General features: G+C 39.6%; 2 protein-coding genes across 5 annotated transcripts in view; one reads left to right on the forward strand and one right to left on the reverse strand.

The window, feature by feature from the left end:
• Positions 1–178: 178 nt before the first annotated feature.
• On the reverse strand, positions 179–5,903 carry bada (BCL2 associated agonist of cell death a). 3 transcript variants are annotated; one of them, XM_029120774.2, is made up of 5 exons: positions 5,733–5,903; positions 5,320–5,424; positions 5,033–5,183; positions 4,669–4,895; positions 179–1,341 (listed from the first exon to the last, which is right to left on the reverse strand). In XM_029120774.2, exons 2-5 carry the CDS (start codon positions 5,320–5,322, stop codon positions 1,243–1,245), a joined length of 480 nt encoding a protein of 159 aa, XP_028976607.1. In that variant the 5' UTR covers positions 5,323–5,424; positions 5,733–5,903; the 3' UTR covers positions 179–1,242. The 3 variants fall into 3 exon arrangements, with proteins under 3 accessions (XP_028976607.1, XP_028976608.1, XP_028976609.1); XM_029120775.2 differs by having other exon boundaries at positions 5,320–5,438; XM_029120776.2 differs by having other exon boundaries at positions 5,320–5,522.
• A 5,398-nt stretch (positions 5,904–11,301) lies between these two features.
• Positions 11,302–18,328, forward strand: part of slc8a4a (solute carrier family 8 member 4a) — a 44,113-nt gene continuing 37,086 nt past the window's right edge. Inside the window, exons 1-2 of one of the 2 annotated variants that reach the window (XM_029120696.2) lie at positions 11,302–12,026; positions 12,330–12,429. The gene's annotated coding sequence lies outside the window, so the exon portion shown is untranslated. The remainder of the gene's footprint in view (positions 12,027–12,329; positions 12,430–18,328) is intronic. The other variant, XM_029120697.2, reaches the window with a different exon arrangement.

Raw genomic sequence — 18,328 nt, forward strand, 5'->3', positions numbered from 1 at the left:
GGATGGTTCATAGGTCCTTAAGTTTTGAAAAATGTTGTGCCAATAGGTTAGATTACCTATACATACTGTAGCTCTAACCTATTATATGTTAACATGTTTATTACAATTACCTTAAAAAAAGATGTGCAAAGGACAATTGTTAAGTTTCAATAAGCAATGCTTAAATATTTCAGTTGTTAAATAACGTTTATTTTTAAATATACAGTTGTTTTAATTAAAAAGATACATCAACATTTTCTGACACTAAGTTTCAAGTAGAAGAGCAGTTACACATGATGGCAGTGCACTCTCATAGTTATACAACAGATTGCCCAAACACTCTCATTTCATTAACCAAAAGCTTAACAGTATTCAGAAAATTTGCAATGCAAAGCAGGAAAAGAAGGCCGCATATGGCCTGGATTGTAAATACGTAAAACTAAAGTGAAGAAATACCTGTATGCACAAAATAAATTTGTAAAAAAGATTCACAATAAATTAAAGACAGTTTCTAACAAAAACACACAAAATGTAAAGTATTTAATTAAGTGTACCAATCAAATTATGTTTGAAGATAATTGAAATATATGAAGACATACATTTTTGGCAATACTCTGACTTGAATAAGTGCTTTTAAAACTATAAAATATCTACTCATTCTGTTCTTACTTAGTTGTGTGCTTATGCCTTGTCAAAATCTGCAGGCAAAGGCATTTAGTAGGCTAGCATCTTTGCCATTTCAGGTTATAATCTAACCACAGAAATCAAAAACTAAATCAGTATAATAGCATGTTTTTCTATTATAAGTCATCACAAATCAGTTGTTCTGTCACAGGTTTGTCTTTGTGGAATCATTAAAGTATAATATAATAGTTTGTGAATTTGAAAAAAAAGGATTATGTTCTGAAATCCCTATTTACAGATGTAAAAACATTTCATACAGTAGAACAATTGACATGTCACTGCAAATATTTGTTACACTAAATATGTTATAAATATGTAATTGGCACAAGAGATTGTCACATTTTATCAAGGCGTTTCTTCAAAATTGCATCTATTATGCCCTGAATAACTTTAACTATTGCAACATATTTCTAATATGCAATTAATTTTTGCATAATATGTTATTTGATTGTACAACAACAGATTTGAATTGCTGATTTTCTCCATTGAGACACAGATGTATGCATATAAGAACTGAGTATTTCAGCTGTGGTCCAGTTGTTATTGTTATGAAAACGTTATGAAGGCACCGTTAGTTCCTCAGTCCCTGCCTTCAGCTTCCTTTGGACTCCAGAGGAACGAGAACCATCCTCTGTAGACCTGCTTTGCTCTTCCTGGGATAATTCCTCTCTTGGGCTCCTAGGAAAGGAAATTAATAGGACGATCAACTCAGATTCTTTTTTACAAAGACGTTTGGTATATTCTGGCATGTTCTGCCCAACAGTATATGCACTATGCCAGACTTGTGGAACCATTCCTGTGACCACTGATCATTCTATTTCAAACACATGTATAGTACAGAGAACAAGTATTTGATATACTGCCGATTTTGAAGGTTTTCCTACTTACAAAGCATGTAGAGGTCTGTAATTTTTATGATAGGTACACTTCAACTGTGATCCAGAAAATCATATTGTATGATTTAAAAAATAATAATTAGCATTTTATTGCATGATATAAGTATTTGATCACCTGCCAACTAGTAAGAATTCAATCTTTCACAGCCTGTTAGGAGGGCTTCTTAAAGAAAAACTGTTCTCCACTCATTACCTGTATTAACTGCAACTGTTTGAACTTGTTACCTGTATAAAAGACACCTGTCCACACACTCAATCAAACAGACTCCAACCTCTCCACAATGGCCAAGACCAGAGAGCTGTGTAAGGACATCAGGGATAAAATTGTAGACCTGCACAAGGCTGGGATGGGCTACAGGACAATAGGCAAGCAGCTTGGTGAGAAGACAACAACTGTTGGCGCAATTATTAGAAAATTGAAGAAGTTCAAGATGACGGTGAATCTCCCTCGGTCTGGGGCTCCATGCAATATCTTACCTCGTGGGGCATCAATGATCATGAGGAAGGTGAGGGATCAGTCCAGAACTACACGGCAGGACCTGGTCAATGACCCGAAGAGAGCTGGGACCACAGTCTCAAAGAAAACCATTAGTAACACAATATGCCGTCATGGATTAAAATCCTGAAGCGCACGCAAGGTCCCCCTGCTCTAGCCAGCGCATGTCCAGGCCCGTCTGAAGTTTGCCAGTGACCATCTGGATGATCCAGAGGAGGAATGGGAGAAGGACATGTGGTCTGATGAGACCACAGTCCCAACCGTGAAGCATGGAGGTGGAAACATCATTCTTTGGGGATGCTTTTGTGCACAGGGGACAGGACGACTGCACCGTATTGAGGGGAGGATGGATGAGGCCATGTATTGCGAGATATTGGCCAACAACCTCCTTCCCTAAGTAAGAGCATTGAAGATTGGTTGTGGCTGGGTCTTCCAGCATGACAACGACCCGAAACACACAGCCAGGGCAACTAAGGAGTGGCTCAGTAAGAAGTATCTCAAGGTCCTGGGAGCTGAAAGTCTGTATTGCCCAGCGACAGCCCCGAACCCTGAAGGATCTGGAGAAGGTGTTTATGGAGGAGTGGGCCAAAATCCCTGCTGCAGTGTGTGCAAACATGGTCAAGAACTACACAAAACATATGATCTCTAACTGCAAACAAAGTTTTCTGTACCAAATATGAAGTTCTGCTTTTCTGATGTATCAAATACTAAAATGCAAATGGATTTATATAAAAATCATACAATGTGATTTCCTGAATTTTTGTTTTAGATTCCGTCACTCACATTTGAAGAGTACCTATGATAAAAATTACAGACTTCTACATGCTTTGTAGGTGGGAAAACCTGCAAAATCGGCAGTGTATCAAATACTTGTTCTCCCCACTGTATATGGGAACAAGTGTTTTTGTCCCCACACTATTACATATACAGTGGGTATGGAAAGTATTCAGACCCCTTTACATTTTTCACTCTTTGTTTCATTGCAGCCATTTGCTAAAATCAAAAAAGTTCTTTTTATTTCTCATTAATGTACACTCAGCACCCCATCTTGACATTAAAAAAAACAGAAGTTTTGAATCTTTTGCAAATGTATTAAAAAAGAAAAACTGAAATTTCTCATGGTCATAAGTATTCAAACCCTTTGCTGTGACACTCATATTTAACTCACATGCTGTCCATTTCTTCTGATCCCCCTTGAGATGGTTCTACTCCTTCATTGGAGTCCTGCTGTGTTTAATTAAACTGAATGGACTTGATTAGGAAAGGCACACACCTGTCTATATAAGACCTTACAGCTCACAGTGCATGTCAGAGAAAATGCGAATCATGAGGTTGAAGGAACTGCCCAAGGAGCTCAGAGACCGAATTGTGGCAAGGCACAGATCTGGCCAAGGTTACAAAAGAATTTCTGCAGCACTCAAGGTTCCTAAGAGCACAGTGGCCTCCATTATCCTTAAATGGAAGAAGTTTGGGACGACCAGAACTCTTCCTAGACCTTGCCGTCCAGCCAAACTGGGCAATCGTGGGAGAAGAGCCTTGGTGAAAGAGGTAAAGAAGAACCCAAAGATCACTGAGGCTGAGCTCCAGAGATGCAGTAGGGAGATGGAACAAAGTTCCACAAAGTCAACTATCACTGCAGTCCTCCACCAGTCGGGGCTTTATGGCATAGTGGCCTGACGGAAGCCTCTCCTCAGTGCAAGATATATGAATGCCCGCATAGAGTTTGCCAAAAAACACATGAAGGACTCCCAGACTATGAGAAATAAGATTCTCTGGCCTGATGAGACCAAGATTGAACTTTGGCGTTAATTCTAAGCGGTGTGTGTGGAGAAAACCAGGCACTGCTCATCACCTGCCCAATACAAACCCAACAGTGAAACATGGTGGTGGCAGCATCATGCTATGGGGGTGTTTTTCAGCTGCAGGGACAGGACGACTGGTTGCAATTGAAGGAAAGATGAATGCGGCCAAGTACAGAGATATCCTGGAAGAAAACCTCATCCAGAGTGCTAAGGACCTCAGACTGGGCCGAAGGTTCACCTTCCAACAAGACAATGACCCTAAGCACACAGCTAAAATAACAAATGAGTGGCTTTGGAACAACTCTGTGACCATTCTTGACTGGCCCAGCCAGAGCCCTGACCTAAACCCAATTGAGCATCTCTGGAGGGACCTGAAAATGGCTGTCCACCAATGTTCACCATCCAACCTGACGGAACTGGAGAGGATCTGCAAGGAAGAATGGCAAAGGATCCCCAAATCCAGGTGTGAAAAACGTGTTGCACCATTCCCAAGAAGACTCATGGCTGTACTAGCTCAAAAGGGTGCTTCTACTCAATACTGAGCCAAGAGTCTGAATACTTATGACCATGTGATATTTCAGTTTTTCTTTTTTAATCGTTTTTTGTCAAGATGGGTGCGGAGTGTACATTATTGAGAAATAAAAATAACTTTTTTGATTTTAGCAAATGGCTGCAATGAAACAAAGAGTGAAAAATGTAAAGGGGTCTGAATACTTTCCGTATCCACTGTATAGTATATGGGAACAACAGTGTTTTTGTCCCCACTCTTTCAATTGGACACCCCTCTGTCACCTACAGTATAACATCTTACCCCTTTGTCAAGCCAGGTGTCAAATTCATCACTCATCCTCCTCAGCTGGCAGCCATATTTTTTTGCAGCCCACAGCGCAGGGGGAGCAGACTGTGACCGGCCCCGGAACGGTGCTGCATCGCCCCCACTCTCCTCCGTAGGAGTCATTGCAACCTGAAACTCTGTGTTGTCCTGTCTGCCAACCTGGGAACACACCTGGGATTCCGAGTAGAGCCGGACGCGTACACCTGTGTGAATGAGTCGTAAAGATTGTATGGTAATTGAGAGATTGTTAGCTGTATTTAAATCAGCATACAGAGATTATTGCATTTTAATATGCAATTTAATATCCAGGCTTAAGAGATTTGAGGGTTATAATTCTCACCTGGTAGTGTTCTATTGCTTGTATTAGTGGAGGTATTACAGAACTGAAATTCTGGGTAATGTGTAGTTCCTAAGTGGTCCAAATCATATTTTTCGTTTATGTTTTCTGGAATGTCACCCACACAATCCTGAGTGTGATCCATTTTAAAAGCCTGAAGAGAAAAAACATCCATCCTTAATAAACACTGACCAAAGGCATTACATATTGTTAGGAAACACTCATCACAGGGAGAGTGACAAAATGAATAAAACATTTATTTTAACTTAAATACATTTTTGTTAACTTACCATAGATTTGAATTTACCCAAGCCAAGGTAATTACGGATTTTGAGTCCTGATGATGACTATAGCGGGTTATTGTCTTATTCTATGTTGGTTTTCCTCTTGTTCTCCTGTCAGTGTTGAACTAGAGGTAATATGACGTTTCTGTATTCTCTCTTTTCAATGTAAAATGTTTCAAGAACCAGAAGTTGATGATTTTCTCGCATTGCTAGTGACACACCCAATATTAAAACAAACACTGAGATAGCACAGTGGAGTACTTCAGAAATACATTAACGACCAACGTTAGCTACTGTACAACTAGCTAGCTTAGTCGTGTAATTATTTTTACTCAAATGTTTAAAAAAAAATCGTGTATAACTAGCTTTATGATTATCTTCGCAAAATGTTATTTCGACGAGTTCTTACGAATTCTTACCGAAACGTATTCAAATATGACATGTGGTCTCCTTTCATGTTGTTGTTGTCTTCCGTCGTCCCTCACTATGCCTCTGTACAGTTAACTACAGTAGTACCTATTTTCTTCACCCAATAGGCTGACACTGGCAATCAGAACGAGCCAATAGGCGTTCCCTGCTATGTGGTTTTCGAGTGGCTATCTTGTCTAAACGTCACTGTTGCGAAAGGGTTGTGTGCAACCTTTCAGTCAAGTTACTTGTTTACCATTTCGTCCATCCCTGCGCCCGTTGCTTGGGCGTTTTTGGTCCTAATTAGAGGTAATGCCGTTGTGGTCACATCACACTAAAGGCCATACATGCACAATAAATGACGTTAGGAAAGCCAAATTATGTTGCAAAATACTTGAATATTAAACATTTAATATAGAAAAACTTTCTGAGGTATCACCTCTAACAATTTTAATGGCCATGTTCAAATAATGGACGTCATCAATTTCTTTCCTTCAAAAGCACCAATAAACATATATCACTGGTTGTTTCTCCACTTCAGTAATTTCATTCAATTTAGGGTTGCAAATATACCTGCAATTTTATTATTATACCTGTAATTTTTTTATTAGCCACATCATCTGTTAATTGAATAATAAAATGAATGTACTATGTGGTAGTAGGGTAATGTTGGTGCTTTTTTGTGAAATGTATTCATATTTTTTATATTTGTGTTCACATTGTAAATGAGTTTCTTGTGGATAGACTATAGAGAGAAAAAATTTAAAAACATCCAATTAACAGCTGGGACTATATTTTCACACGTTAGCACTTCTATTGACTTTTTTTCAACTGCCACCAATTAGGCGCCAAGACATTGATGAAATGTTGAGCCAATAATTGTAAAAATACTTTATATTTATCTCAGTCAGGCTATCTTAGAATATATTTGTAATTTTGTTTTATAGCCCCTAGATGGCAGGAAACACTTACACATCAAAGTGCTTTAAATTATTTGACTGTAGCTTGCTATTTATTGTCCAATCACAACAACCTTCACAATTTAGGAATAATGAATTCCAGCAAACATCTTTGGAATGCCAGGTTATTGGCTTGGTGGATGTGTAGGGTTTTGTTGTTTAGAGTGTTTTACTTTAGCTAACAAATCAATGCAATAATAGAGAAGGTACTTATGTTTTAGAAGGGTGACCTTGTGCTTGATGAAAGAGACACTATTACCACACACAGATACAGTACTGTACACATACATTTGAAATACATTATAAATAACACAAGTATGTTATATATTGAGCACAGCCTGGTCTCATTGACAAGATGTAGTATTGAGCCACAGTGTCACTGGACCCCCGTCTCAGCCCTGTGGTTTTACGTTGCTGTACTGTTGTGCCGAGGGGAGTAGGATCAGTTCTCCTTCTCCACTGTAAATCCTTGTAAACCTAAGGAATGCACTCTCTGAATATTTCTTGTCTCCTGCTCCATTCAAACATAGGGGGACATGAGGTTTTGGTCTGCACCTCCCGAGTACCAGGCTCTAAAGACTAGTCCCTTCCACTGTCCAAAGTTCTCCTGGGAGAGGAGGGGGGGGGGGGGCAGAAAAAAACAACAACCAAATCAAATAGGAATAGGGCCAGGTGGGGCGTTCTGTGGAGGGCCTGAAGAGGCCCTACGCAGTCGCGCCCCACCTCTTTTAATGCATCACATATTAGAGGAGGCACAGAATGTAAATCCTTAGGAAGGGCGCTTGAGGGGAGACCTGAATAAGTTCTCCCCTCTGCTCCGCACCTCTCTTAAAGCACCTAGACGTTACAAGGCACGCATATTACAGGGATGGTGGGATGTGTAGATGGGCTGGTCTGTCAGCTGGAAAACAACTGTAGCCTGGGATAGAGGGGGCGGGGAGGGGGTTTTCTCTCTCCCTTCCTTTTGGTGAGCCTCACCTAATCCAACATACTCAAAACCTCATACCCACTCTCTCTCTATCTATAACACAGTACAACGACTCACAACATTTCATACAATAATCACAGAACACTCATCATACACACACTCACACACATGGACATGCCTATTCATGCACACATACGCACCTCCCTCACTCCCAGTATAAACTGTCCCCTGTTGCGATTTGTATTTATTTGTATGACACCTAGGACAACATTTTATAAAGGAAAACATAAAAAAAATAAAATAAACAAATAAAACAAATTCCTCCTGGCTGTGTTGCAGATCTCAGATATCTGATTATTCTAGCTGCCAGTCTACTGACCGCCCCCCCCCCCCCCCCCCCCCCCCCCACGGTTACCCCTGTCCTTGTCCATCTGTTCATGCTTTTGACCTGGATTAGGTTTTATAGACTCTGGACTCATCCCACATGCACTTATTAATTATTACAACTTGTACTCTTAAAATGTTCATCAGAAGAGGACTGGTCACCCCTCCGAGCCTGCTTCCTCTCTAGGTTTCTTCCTAAATTTCAGCCCCTCTTAATGAGTTTTTCCTAGTCCCAGTGCTACATTTGATTTGGTTTTGATTTGATATTGTATATGGGTTAATATAAACCAGATGCTTTGAATCCTGAATGCTGTTTCATTAATTGTTGTGGTATATAAAACTATACATCACATCAATCAATCAATCAAATTTATATAGCCAATTTATATAGCCTTTTTTACACCAGCAGTTGTCACAAAGTTCCTTTACAAGACACCCATCATATAACCCTTTAATGCTCTAAATCTGTCAGTAGCTGTTTATAATAGTAATAATGCATCTTGGGGGTTTGTGGTATATTGTCCTAATTGCTTAAATACCTAACTTTTACCCTAACTGTGACACCTTTATTTCTAAACCTTTTGGGTGTTTTCGCGGAACCCCTTAGTTTCCTGGTTATACATTTTTGGTTTGAGGTAGAAACACATAGGTTTTAGGTAGAAACATTTTGGATTTCATGTAGAACCCTTTCCACATGGACCGAGAGTCCTCTGAAAAATCAATTACACTCCTTGTGAAGTTGTCTTTTTACATATTTGGACACTGATATCTGAGTTAAAATCCAATCACATGCATTGATAAAGGTTACTCAATTTAACAAATCATAAAAAATCTACTTCAAAAACATTTATGCAAAGAAAATAATCCAAACAATTTCCTTTCCTTAATTTCCCTTACCATCACATAAAGTTCAGATGCACAACATTGTATTCTTCTCTAATGACTTAAAATCATTAGAGAGTCATTTAAGAGGGTCCAGCCTTCCATAAAGATTAGAATCTTGGTCTGGTTTGGTCTTAACCCTATGGGTGGGGTAACATCATGCCAATATCAAAAGGCTCATCTGAGGCCCTCAGAAGAAAGCTTATTGATACACATGAGTCTAGGAGGGGTTAAAAAGCAATTTCCTAACAATTCAAAGAACATCATTCCACTGTGTGATGAATTATCATTGACTGACAAATCGAGACAATTCCAGCCCACTGGGAATCTACATAGAACAAGTCATCATACTAAATGAAGGCAAAGGGCTGACCGAAATATGCTCATAGAATACTCTAATAACCCCATGGTTAAATGAAAGGATCTACAGGCCTCTCTTGCCACAATCATTTTCAAAATGCATAACTCAACTGTCAGAAAGAGAAAATACACAAACTTGACCTGCATGTCAGGAAGGAAGAAGGCTCTGCTTGCAAAACGTTTGTCAGACAACACCTGGGTAAAAAACATAAGTATTGGAACAATGTGCTCTGGAGAGATGAGTTTAAAGTGGAGTTGTTTGGCTACAATGCCAGATGTCGGGTGAAAACTAAACACTTTTATCAGAAGAACTAGATAATAACCATAAAGCATGGAAGTGGTAGCATTATGGTTTGGGGCTGCTTTGCTGTCTCAGAGCCTGGCCATAAGTGTGTCGACCATTAATTCCATATTGTACCATATCATTCTTGAAGAGGATGTGAGGCCATCTGTCAAAAAGTTAAATCTGAGCCAAACATAGATCTTGCAATAGAACAATTATCCAAAACAGACAAAGAAAGCAACAACAGAATGTCTCAAATAGAAGAAATTGAGGGTTATTGAATGGCTGAGTCAAAGACCAGATCTCAGTCCTATCAAAATGTTGTTGGGAACTTTAAGTGTTCTGTGCACGCTGCACAACCCTCGAACATGACACAGTTGAAGCAGTACTGTATAAAAAAGCAGGCAAAGTTTCATCCAAAGTGGCCCACATCAGCTATTGAAGATATGGGTATATGGGCACTATAAAATGGCATTTCTGTTGTTTTTTTAAATAATAAATTATTGCAAAGTATAATCTTTCAAAGATTATTTGTTAAATTAACTTTTACTGACAAGAGTGTTGAAGTGAAGATTACATCCATATGTCCAATTATGTAAAATTAAATAAAAATACTACTTCTTGTCACATCCTGGCTGTATTTCTTTTGGTGTGTGATTCTGTCACGGTCGTGGGATGAAGAGGACACAGGGGCAGAGTAGAGGTAGGTAAGGTAATCCATGTTTAATACAAAATAAAGAAAGAAGGACTCCAACAAAACAAAAGGCAGCAACCAGTGACGTGGGTATTCCTTACACAGGATAAACAAAACCAAAATGAACCACGCCTTGGGGCCTACAAACTAAACTTAAATAGGGTCCCCAATTGGAGGCAATAACTAACACCTGCCTCCAATTGGGGAAACCAAAAAAAGGAGTAGAGGTGGCTAAAGGCCACCTCCTGTCCTGTCCTGGCTATGCCCCGAGCCCAGCGCAGAGATGGCTAGGGGCACAGCCAGGATGTGACACTTCTCATGGGCTGTACTTATTTTTCACATAACTGTACAAAGTTCCACATAGGACCTCAAAAGGCACACTCTGGAATCAAAAAGAGTTGGGTCTCCTTTGGGGACAGCTGAATAACCTTTTTCTAAGAGTATACATTGCTTCAGTACTTTAGTGCAGATGCCTCAGTTGCTAAATCTGTAGCTGCCAGCAAGTAAGCAAATGGGATTTTCCATGAAATATAAAATAAAGAAAACATGATTACTTGATATTACATTGACTGTTTTTATCCATTGTTTAGTAGCTTGTTTATGCTTTGAGGATGCTGTCTCTGTAAACTCAGTTTAAATACCTATCCAGAATTATGTGGGACCAAGTGTCTTTTGATGTTAAATTATGCAACCACGGGCATTAGGCACAGAAGGCCAATCTCTGGGCAGTTCATCACTCCAAATCCACCAGAGAGATGATGTATAAAATTCTACTATCCGTTGCGCTGGCCAGGAGAACATAACTCGTCAGAATGTCTTGGACAAGGTTTCCAACAAAAGGTTATTTGGTCACATTTTGTTTTTTAAGGTGGTAAAACATCTCCCAATTTTTTTTTTTTTTTGCCATTATTTACCCGAAAGCAAATCTATGGTACTGTAAACTCGGTGTGTATCAAATAAAATAAGAAAATTACAGTTATTTCTGTCAGCCGTCCATGCGCAGGCAAGAGTGAGGACTAGCCGTGCGTTTAGAGCTGTTTCCAAACGTCCCCTCCCCTCGCTCTGCAGTCCGCGCTGCTAGAAACCGCTGTTCTTTCTCGCGCCCTGTTTCTGCATTGTGTCAAACCATGTCCACCGATAGACACAATAGGAAAGGGCTATATTCGCATTAATACCGATGACTACATAGCCTTTACCATCCCTTTCACTCCATTCTCATCGCTTTTGCTTCTATGCTACTGATGCTGATTTGAGCGTCGGGTTTGCGTGTTTTTAGTCCGTCTCCATCAATCATTCGCGCCGCCACCCATGTGCATCCCTGTCGTAGTTATGTTATCCTACTGCAACCTACTATGATCATTTTTAAACATTCTGCTGAATCTCTTCGTTCTTTGATTGAGTTAGTATAGAAAAAAGCAGTTTGTTCTTCTGAAGAAGAAATGGCCGATGCAAGAGTAGCGAGGACGTTCTAGCAATGTGTCAATAATTAAACTAAATCATTCTTCATTAACCGCTCATTTACTGTTAACAGAGACTACTGAGACTTTGGATTTTTGAAAAATGTCAACATAGATTCTGGATTATTTAGTATGAATAAAAGGCCAATCCAAGTTCGCCACAAAACGTTCCTGTGAATCCTATTCGTGAAGAAGCGCAGAGACAAGCACAACAACGTCTCCAAGATCCGGCGCATCAACATCGGAGCACCATTGATGTGTTCTTTGGAAGTGACATACACTGAGTGTTGCCACATTGAACGCGGAGGAGTCGACGAACAGCAGGCAGCTGATATTGGGGAGCCAGTGAGTATTAAAGGTATTCGTTGGACTGACCGACGCTGATCAAACAGGATTATGCGTTACCTTTTACTTTTCATCATCATTCTGCAAACCAGATACTTCTTAAGTATGGTAGTTTAACAAATAAACTAAAAAATACTTGATTCTCAGTGGGAGGGTATCAATAAGATTGGATATAGTCAACTTCAGAAGGTCTTTCTGTGTACATTTAACAATATCTATATAATGAAACGTAATTATGAATGGAAATGTTTGTGTATTTATTTATTTTTTACTCAAATATATTCTATAATTGGTTTTTCTTCGACCTACCAAATAGGAAGAAAACCTGTTTGTCGCCTGCCATTTCCAAGAGCTAGGGGTGATGATCTGTTAAGATCACCAGTTTCTCACTCCCTGCTGGCAGCAGCGCTGTTCAGGTGAGTAATAATAATATTCTCTCTACAGAGTTTTAAATAATCAAGCGTCTATAGAATAGTTTAGCCAAAGTTTTATTATTAGTAATGTGAGCAATTAACTAATTTGCCATATCCTAAGTCAATGGCTTTGACTGTACTTGGAGTCTTTTGAGATGTGTACTACAACATATGGTTGTGGGACGTCAGGCACATCATTGTGTCCAATTGTTGATTCATGCTACAGGTCTTCTGGACTACTTACCTGTCTTATTAAGATATAATTTGGGTATACCTGATCTCCACAACAACATTGTACATGGAAATTGCTCATCAAAAGTACTATTTTCCACCAGAGCAAATATATATATTAATAATAATATATTACATTATATTTATATGAAATGCTGTTACTATGACCCCTTTCCCTGGATAAAATATGCATGACCACTGGTGTCAGAAGAAAACTCTGTATTGTTTTTATATTATAGTGCAATGTATGGGTGTGAATATCGTGCTGCTTACATGATGTCAATTCCCTTAATGATACTAGATTATGGAGGATGAAAAAAGGGGGTTGAGACTTCAGGTGTTTAGACCATATAGTATGTAATCCTGTGGATGCCTTCTCTCTTTCCTTGAATAATCTTATGTTGCCTTAGTGCTTCTATTTTTACTCACCACATGTTAAGGGAATCCAGTTGCAGTTCTGTCCTCACTTGTAGGGGCTTGGCATTGGAAATTATGTTGGAAGAAAATATTTTAATGCTGAGACGGTTTTTGCTTTTTGTTTTAATGCGTCACCATTTGTATTTCTGCATTTTTAGTATTTCTGGTGTAAATTAAGTGCTATCGGATTGTAAATGCGCTCTTTTGTGTTGGACTGCATAAAGTACCCATCGTATGTTTCAGCTCTTGTTATTTAAGGACTTACTGTGAAAGATAACATATGTCAGACTGAATAAATCCATGCTAATGTAACTCCTGTGCTCTTTTGAGGGCAGTAGCTCCTATTATCTGTACTAATAAGTAGCATCGTTTGTTTTATATAATGATACCTATTTAATGGATGTGACAGGTAAATTATCTTCTGAAACATGCCAGACAAAAATCCATCATAATGATATAACTACTTCAGTAAATAGTATATTAGAGTATTCTTTTTATGTATTAGTTTATTAGTCAATTTGCTATGACACTGAAAATATTTCTCTCATATGATGCAGGTATTAACAACATGCCTATTGATGTTATGTGGGCCTGTTTTTAGCATTTTGTCCATGACCAATGTCCTCATTGAGCGGGATTGACTCTAGTTCTATATCATGGCTGTTATTTAACTCAAGATTTGGTTAGGGGCTTGAACTTTGACCACAGGTGCGTTCCTCTAATAGTTTGTCTGCTTCTGCAATCCTGTAATTAAATTGGTTGGTAGTAGCGGAACTGCTGTCTTTCTCTGAGTCCCGGTTTGACTCGGCAGGATAATGCCTGAGTTCAAGGATGCCTCTCAGGGCAGTTTAAATACGTTTGCATTTTAGACATGTGGATAGGAAAAAATCATGTTGCGTAGAAAACCGTTTAGTTCATCACCCTTCTTTTACAGGATCAATATTACATCAAAAATGCTGCACATGGATTTACTGACAACTCCCCTTTAAACTCTGAAAGGTGCCGAAGTCTTGGTAATGATCTGTGGCCTCACATACTTAGGGCTGGTTTGGGGTCAGTGTTTTGTCGCACCCATTTCAAGCAGAAAGTTTGGTGACAAAAGGTTAATGCGCCTCCCCACTTGTGCTGATAGTCAGCTTATGCCCTGTGAACACTGTACGGTTTTGGCCCGGATTTAGCTTTTGAGATCAGAGAAAAAAATCTGCATGTTATTTCTTTCTCTGGGCATGCAGTTGTCACTGATGCCTGTTTCATTTGAACAGGTCAGAGAGGCAGTCTCATGGTTACAGATGTCTTCTTTGAGCCATCTGAAATGTGTTAATATTTTCAAACCTATCTTTCTTTTTATCGGCACAAAAACTACACAGTTCTCATAGTGTGAGTGTGAGATTCTGAGAACCGTGTTCAGCAATAGCCAATTAGAACTTATGAAGAAAACCAGCAGGGAGAGACAGAAGCTGGTTAACTAGAATTGCATTGAAAATCAACAGAAAACCATATTGCTTCTATGAGCTGGCAGTGCTCCTCGGGCTATGATCTTTGTAGTCAAAATTCAAAAAAGGGTATGTTTTGTGCGGTAGGCTCCAGAAATGGCAAAACCACACAACCAAGCTCCACCCACAACACAGAGCTATTTCATATGTCGAAGGAGCGTTTGTGTTATTCAGTCAGAGATATTTAACCTCATTCTGTGTTTTGCCACATTGTGTTAAATTTCTTCAAGATGTTATTCCAGTCTTACATATTGTTAAAAGGAATAGGTCAATGTGTTCTGTTTTGTGTGCAAAGAGACCTTTATCAAATCCCAAAGTCATTTTCTACTGTGCTGTGCATTTCTGCTCCTTCTACATGGACCCCAATCAGGCAACATAATGTACGAACATATCCCACCAGTCCTTAGACCAGAGCAGCTTAACACTGCAAAACACAGTCAGTGTGCGCAGTACTTCCTTTGGCTCCCCAATGAATTCAACTACACAGTTATGGATCCTTTCTGTTAATTCCTATGAATTTCATGAATTCCCATTCACACCTCTGGCTTAGCCTCTTCAAGGTGAATCCTATCAGGTTTCAATAAGCGGAAGATCAAAAGGTGTCCTTGGAAGCACATCTCGTCGAGCCGTTCTGCTTCTTTTCACATGGCTCACTTAACCACAAACTACTTGTCACCAACTACGCATTGAAGGGGAACACATTAACCATCGCTGAGCTAACAGGCACCTAACTTACAACAAGCGTCTGCAATATGAGGCTTTGTTAGAAGCAAACCATCAGGGTCTCAGGGTGACACGTCAGGGTCTCATTCCTCTTCAAGGGATGTGTTGTATTAAAGGGGTCTTCACAACTGAAATCTAGCCAACATTAACGGTCCAGCATCCGGGCAAACATGCAATTCTGTTCTGCTAAGTGCTTTCACAGTACATCTGTAGACAATCGTAGAGCATCAGATGGGCACAGCGTCAAAGTTGTCCCTGTCCATGGTCCTGATTCTGCACGTCAGAACACAAACTACAGAGCCCACTGAAGAGAGCCAAAGTAGAAAAGCTAGGAAGTGTTATTGATTTTTCTTGCTGAAATTAAAAGCCCAGTTTAATCCAGGGGATCTGCCCCAATTTAGTCCTGGGGCTCCAGCCTTGGGAAGAGAGTCCACGTCCATATGCAGAATGTTGAAATCTCATGCTCTCCTATTCTCTTTCTTTCTTCCATTGTGCGTGTGCACACACACACACGCACACTCACACAATCACTCTACCCTCCTCTCTTAAGCCATGTTGTAGGTCAGGATGAAAACTTATCATTTTACTTTCCTTCCTTCCTGTCAAATTAATATTTTGGGTGTAGTCTCGCAAGGCCACACCTCCAATCTCGTCTGGCCTCCTTGGAGGTCTGGAAACGTACCTATTAAAAAATGTTGCCACTGACTTTCATCCACAAGATTTCTATTGGATGTTAGTTTTCAAAAAATCTCCACTCACAAGCTTGTTGAAGGCGGATTTAGCGCGGTTTCACAATTACCATCGAACTAGATCGAACCCATTGCCTGAAAGTTTCTGCCGGACTGTGTAAGCAGAGCCGGCCAAGAGCAAATGTCTCTTACTTACCGATTGTCTGTCTGACTAACTGACCGACCGACTGGTTAAATAGCGTAGAGGTTAGAGAAGCGATTCTGCAAATAATAGATCCCGCATTCCAATCTCATCACAATCAAAACAAATTATGCGTTAGGATTTGTTCAGGGTGGACTCAGACTTCACTGGCTACAACCTTCAACAGCTACCTTATAGTAAGCCTGAAATTAAACTGTTTACAGTTATATTGAGACTATTTCTTGTTGATTTTTGAAGAACACATCTGTGCTTGCTTTTTGGATCCGGTTTTACAAAAACTTTGCTGGCTACCTTCAGCAGCTACGTTATAGTAAGCCTAAACTAAAACTGTTTACGGTTATGCAATAATTATGCCTATTTCGGGTGGATATCTGAAGTACGTGTCCGTGCATGCTTTTTGGGGTAATATAGGCTTTTATCAAAACCATGCACTTGGGCAGTAAAAGAGTACAGGTTTCCATGATTCTCTTGTCTTTCATCATGACTATAACAAGTAGTAAGTTAGATACTAGTAAACCTATAATTGGCTAATAAGTTGTTAAAACAGCCAGTGGCAAAAGCCATACAGTTCATAGATGCTTTTTGTGGTGGAAGTAAACTTAATACGAAATGTTTGTCTATTTAAAACAATGCTTAATGATGTCTAGCGAAACAATCAAATTTGGCGTGATGATATACCGACACTCAGCAAATGTTTAGCTTCGTGGCGTACTGGTTAAAGACACAGCCTCTCACGTTAGAGGTTTGAATCCCGTTAGGGAACAACATTTATCATTTTTAATTGCGGGCTGGCTGAACTAGGCTTGCCTGGTTCATTTTCTGGTTAGTAACAAACTATGTTGCAACATATCAGAAATGAAGGAAAATTCTGAGTTCTGTTTCGGGAGAACTGTGCTCTATTCGTAACATCATGTCAATAAAGCCTTTACAACTTCTCTGCCAAAATGCTGTTCTGAAAAAGGGATAAGGTGAAAGTGCAGGCTAAAGTGCAGGCTAAGGTGAAAGTTTTATTCATCAAACATGGCCAACAGTCTGCGATTTATTGAAATTGAAAGTGGTGAAGTCAATGATACTAGTGGTTTCTCCTCAGATTTCAATAATTGATACGCAAGTCAAAACGAGATGGAGGACGAGAAAAAATATTTTGGTACATCGGGGGGTTGAGACTGCTCCGCCACCTCTTATTGTTCGGAGTTCAGAATGAGCTTTTTCCTTCACAAAACCGCAAATTCTTTCTACCTCATCCACACTAATTTTATATTATAGCAGAAGATTGCGACAGGAGCCAAATACTGCTTTAGAAAACCCATAATTCAGTGTAGCCGGTCCTATTATATCGTCTAAAGTGAGTGTGTATTCTGGTCACAAAAATGACGATTTACCTAGGTAAAGGTTGTTTGTTTCTCAAAGACTGATATGGGTCACCTCAAACACTACATACATTTTGAGTTTTTATTTTGGTGATTTTGCTGCTATCTCACCTTAGCTACCTACTGTTGCACTGAAGGCAGGTTTGCCAGATTTTATTGAGAGTACACTGCGCAATTACCCACGGATTCCACAAAAAATCTGCACAAATGCTATTTCTTCTATACAACTTTATCTGTTAATCCAGTGGTTCCCAACCAGGGGTACTAGGACCCCTGGGGTACTTGGCCTCTCCACAGGGGGTACTTGAAAACACTCATGACACCATAGACTTACTAGTGAAATGAACATGAGGGGGTACTTCAGGGATACTGAAAGCAGTGCAAAAACATTTTGGGGGTACAGTAACTGAAAAAGGTTGGGAGACACTGTGTTAATCGACCCGCCCAAGCACATTTTTGCCTGCATATCTGCACGGGAAACTTCTCCATCTGACAACATTAACTGAAGGCGTTATTATCGTGAGCCCCTCACAAGGAATGAATTTGATTGGGTTAATGTGTTTTGAGATGTTACTGAGAAAAAATGTTTTTCCCACCCCTTTCCCCCACAAAATAATACTGTAGATATTCCCCAGGCCTAGCGACAATTTAGGCCTGGTTTAAGAGGTGTAAAGTAACCTAGAATCATTTCAAGATTTGAAGTATACTTTTTTTAATACTTGAACGCTCATTATGTAGAAATAGGTGTTTTCGATTTCTCTCTGTCTCTCTCCCTCT

Source organism: Esox lucius, chromosome 7 (assembly GCF_011004845.1).
Source record: "Esox lucius isolate fEsoLuc1 chromosome 7, fEsoLuc1.pri, whole genome shotgun sequence".
Classification (NCBI taxonomy): Eukaryota; Metazoa; Chordata; class Actinopteri; order Esociformes; family Esocidae; genus Esox; species Esox lucius.